General features: G+C 39.3%; 1 protein-coding gene across 1 annotated transcript in view; it reads left to right on the top strand.

Annotated features, from left to right (window-relative positions):
• Positions 1–347: 347 nt before the first annotated feature.
• Positions 348–4841, top strand: part of ace (angiotensin I converting enzyme (peptidyl-dipeptidase A) 1) — a 38516-nt gene continuing 34022 nt past the window's right edge. Inside the window, exon 1 of the mRNA XM_016513243.1 lies at positions 348–685. Coding sequence (XP_016368729.1) covers positions 476–685 — 210 coding nt within the window. The 5' untranslated portion in view covers positions 348–475. The remainder of the gene's footprint in view (positions 686–4841) is intronic.

The raw sequence follows: 4841 nt of genomic DNA, 5'->3' as shown, positions 1-4841 counted from the left end.
ACTGAAAGTCTTGGAAACCTCAGCATACAGTTGGAGACACTATTAAGATGTTTTCTGAAACGCATGCAAGGTCTAAGAATATCACTGCTGTCTTAGAAAAAACAACTGAGAGATTAAGAAATGATTTTTCTTTCTATAAAAACTGGGTGTCCAGAAGAAGTTAGGAGAGGCTAAAAGGTAGAGGGGGAGCTTGGAAGAGAGGAGGAAGGAGAAAGTAGGAGGGACAGAGAGAGAGAGAGAGAGAATGAGAGCAACTGTGTGTATCTTTCAAGAGTGAGGGAGGGCTGGGTTAAACTGGCACTTAAAAGAGCCGCCTGTGATTGCTCTGTGCCTGATCAACAGGGGAAAGGGGGAAGGAAGGACACAGATAGGAAACAACCACTGGACAGGAGCATCCAGCAGTGACAAGACGGCTCCTCCGGGAACTTTCATACCTGCACTTTTCCTATTCCTCACTTCGCAACTGTGGTCCATTATGTCCCGGGCAGTGCTGCTGCTGACTCTCATCAGCACGAGCGCAGCTCTGAAACCCGAGTGGATCCCGGGGGATTATCCTATGACAGAGGCGGGGGCTGAGAGCTTCGTGAGCGACTACAACTCAACGGCCGAGGAGGTCTTCTACTTCAGCACAGAGGCCAGCTGGAACTACAACACCAACCTGACAGATCACAATTCACAGCTGCAGGTACTGTGAAAGTCTATGTGTTTTACAGACACCCAGTAACACTGCTTGTAGTCTAAGAAGGTACAACTGCACAAAACTTGCTGTAATATGATCCACGATTGACTTCCAAGTGGAACGGTTGAATTTAGTTTAATTTAGAATTTAGTGTGATTTGCTATAAAGCCTTTTTTGCATATGAGACTGATGAATCAGCCATTTCAACGGCTCATTGGACAGCCTGTAATATTTTATTTTATTTTTATTTATTTAATGTTTTATTTGTTTAGGGACAGATACAATAAACATAGATGAAACCGAAATAACAGTCATCCCATGCGTGTTACATAGTGCTTGTAGCTGAAGCTAATTTGCAACACTTGACCCTAGGAGGGCTTTTATAAATTATAGTTACAAACAGTTACAGTAAACAGCAAGAAATACACAAAAAAAAACTAAATATGACTACAAGTTTGTTGCTGAATCAACCAAGATTTCATAGCTTTTTTAAAATTATTATAATTTGCAGCAGATTTTAAATAAACAGGCAATGAATTCCAAAATGTTACACCCTTCACTGAGAGAACAGTCTGAGCAAAAGTGTGTTTTAACAACTTGTGACAAAATGTCACAATTATATGTCTTCCACTGGGTTTTATTGTGTGTATTATGATCAGCAGTAGATAGTTTTAGGACTCCTGTCAAGTTTCACTTTCAAAGTGAGGGAGCAAGAATTGTGAGATTATTGAGTAACATTCTGCAGAAGTGTAACACTTGTGTTAAAGGACGTGACTAATCATTACAAGACTATGACCACGTGTCATCATTTCCTCGCTCTTTCACAGCTTATGAGACATAATTCTCAGCTGTAAAAAATTAATCAACTTCGTCTCTGACAAAATTCGATGAAAACGTTGACATACTGTAACAGTTACAGACAGGGAGAAGTTGAGTGAAGAATCTAAATGCAGCAGGTCTTCGTTAATAAACAAAAGATGGTAATCCAAGCATTCCTAGTAATCCAAAAGGTAAAGATAAATGCACATGTTACAGCTTTGTACACAAAGACGACTGACAACTCAATGAACAAACAGAGTGCTTTTGAAACACACACTGGAATAACTAGGAAATAAACAAGACACAGGTGTAACTAATCAGAAACCACCAAGGACACACCTATAAAAACTAAAAAAACAGGAACTAAACCAAACAAGACGTGATGAACGCCTATGAGTAACACTAATAATGAAGAAGTAGAGAGTGAAGGGGGAGGGAGGCCAGGGACCACATCAGAGCTAGAGACCCTCATGGAGGAGCCAGTGAAAGAGAAGCCCGTGGTGGAACCGGTGGAGTGGATGACTATGGCAGAGCCAGTGGGATGGAGATCCACAGTGGAGCCCAAGGAATTGTTGACCATAGCAAATCACTGGAATCAGAAACCTGAGGCAGGAGACCAAGGAGGCCTGGACCAGGGTGACGTCACAGGCTCGGAGGACCGAGGTCAAGCTGGCGGGACAGAGGACAATGGCAGAGCCAAAGGAACAGAGGACCACAGTGACACCAAGGAGCAGCATCACTAGCTGGATGGGATTAGCAGAGTAGGAAGGTCTGGGGTATTAGACAGAACCAGGAATTCCAACAAGCCAGACGGGACCGGTGGAAGAGGAAGGGCTTTAGGTGTGGGCATAGAGGTGGGAATTAAATTCAATAGGGACAGGTCAATATCAATGCTGTCAAGGAGAAACAATTAAGACGCTAAAATCCCATTTGGGATTTTCTTTCCTATGGGATGTCAAGTGTTGTGCATTTCATAGTGCAAAACTCGTCCCAAATCATGTTATGCAATCAGACCACATTTACAATTTACAATATTGATAAGTCAATAATTATTTTACGGACAAAGTTATGGGCAATAATCAATAAATAGTTTATTTGAAAAAAAAAAAAAATCTAAATTATAAATAAATTTGAATTTATAAAACACTACGGGCCATATTTACTAACAGCTTGCGACAGTGCAAACAAACTTAAAAATCTACTGTCAGGATTTACTAAAGACGCACAATGAAAAATTAGCACTGAAATGGTGCGAACAGTCATCGGTAGTCAAATTACTAGTATTATTTATCACCCAAAAAATGCATTAAACCAGACGTTAATTTGCGATATTACAAATTTGCGATTTTAAAAATCAACTTCTAGTGAGTGTCAGACCAATGCAGAAGTCATCTAAATGTAAAACTAATTAAATATTCAATATTGACAACACCAATAAGTTTAATAAAAAAGGTAACACTTTACATTAAGTTTCCATTTGTTAAAATTAGTGAACTAAATTTGTTAACATGAACTAACAATGAACAGTCGTATTTTTATTAATTAACATTAACAAAGATAAAAAAATACAGTAATAAATGTATTCATCATTGTGAGTTAAAGAGATAGTTAACCTAAAAATTTACATTTTGTCATCGGTTTCTCACTCTCATTTTGTTCCGAACCTGTATGAATTTATTTCTTCTGTTCTAACAATGAACAGTCGTATTTTTATTAATTAACATTAACAAAGATAAAAAAATACAGTAATAAATGTATTCATCATTGTGAGTTAAAGAGATAGTTAACCTAAAAATTTACATTTTGTCATCGGTTTCTCACCCTCATTTTGTTCCGAACCTGTATGAATTTATTTCTTCTGTTCAACAATGTTGGTAACCAAACAGCTGCTGGTAGCCATTGACTTCCATTTAAAAAAAAAAATGTATTTATTTATTTAATTTTTGCAAACTATGGACTTCAATGGTTTGGTTACTGCTGTTTGGTTACCAACACTTTCCAAACTATCGTCTTTTAGGTTTGGAACAACTTGAGGTTGAGTAAATAATGACAGATTTTTCATTTTTGAGTGAACTATGCCTTTAATGCATTAACTTACTTAAACTAATGGGACCTTATTGTGAAGAGTTACCAAAATATCAGCCAATAACTGATATTTGTGTGTCCCTATCAGATACTGGTAGAAAGAAAAGCTAATAACATCTCAGCATGGTAAAACAAGACGCTTACTAAAACTGCTTCTCCATCCAATCTGTGTTTAAATGAGAAAGCACTTTAGTTCAGTTCAACACAGTAAAACAGAGGTTTATACAGACCGGATGCCAGTGTGATGAATGCAGAGGTGAGGTGGTCACCATTGCTCACACACACACACACACGCCTCCTTCAGACAGCTGTCTCAACACGGTTTCACAGCTGTCTCAACACTCGCTCACAGCTTTTCAAATGGGTGCTGGCACCGCTAACAGCTCAAACTCACTGCTAAACATCCGAACCAAACCTCAAAAAAAAAAAAAAAAATTCAGTAAAAAAAGAGCTGGGCAGAACCTGAGCGATGCCTGGTGTGATGTCTATTATTTCAGAAACATCAAACGAGGTGATCAAAGAGCCTCTGTTTCGGGCATCTCTATTGGAGGTGGCGGGCGTGAGGCCAGGTTGTTTCTGTGAGGGGGGCTCACCCTGACTGTGTATGAAGATGAAGCAGCGCTGTATCAAAGCCACACGCCCGTCGCACTAATTCCACAGAGGCTGCGGTCACAGGACGCCGCTCATGGTTGCTGGAGCTGGTATTTTTGTTTTCGCAGTCATCATGACCGTAGGCATCTTGGTGGTGTGCATTCAACAGATGGTTGACGGAGGTTATGCTAATGTAGCAGATGCTGATGTGCCTTTCAGGCACTGTTGATGACTGCAGCGATTTAGAATAGCACAAGCGAAAAGCTGTTTATGTGTGCAAATGAAATTAGATGAGAACATTGGAATTCCCAACTTCAAAGCAGCTTGAAAAAGTGTGACAGAATGCCACTTGGACTTGGATTTCGTGATTAAAAACTTGTGTGGAAAGCCAGGACCCCAAATGAATCACGACACAGTGCATGACGTCATGCGAACATGTTGGCACCCCTGTAGATAACGATAAACATTTAGTTTTAAGCAAATAAAATGCATAAATGAGTCGGAATTGCTGCATTACATTACATGCACAATAAAACCATTTCACAGGTTCAGATGTGTAAATGAGCTTTTCTGTTGATAATTTTACACATGTAAAACACAGAAACAAACACAGCATAGAGTGGAATATTATGTGATTACATTTTTTTTTTTGGGGGGGGGGAGGGGG

This window comes from Sinocyclocheilus rhinocerous, unplaced genomic scaffold (genome assembly GCF_001515625.1).
Source record: "Sinocyclocheilus rhinocerous isolate Xijiao unplaced genomic scaffold, SAMN03320098_v1.1 scaffold24, whole genome shotgun sequence".
NCBI lineage: Eukaryota > Metazoa > Chordata > Actinopteri > Cypriniformes > Cyprinidae > Sinocyclocheilus > Sinocyclocheilus rhinocerous.
The sequence above is the reverse complement of the archived record's forward strand: the minus strand, read 5'-3'. Positions and strand labels throughout refer to the sequence as shown.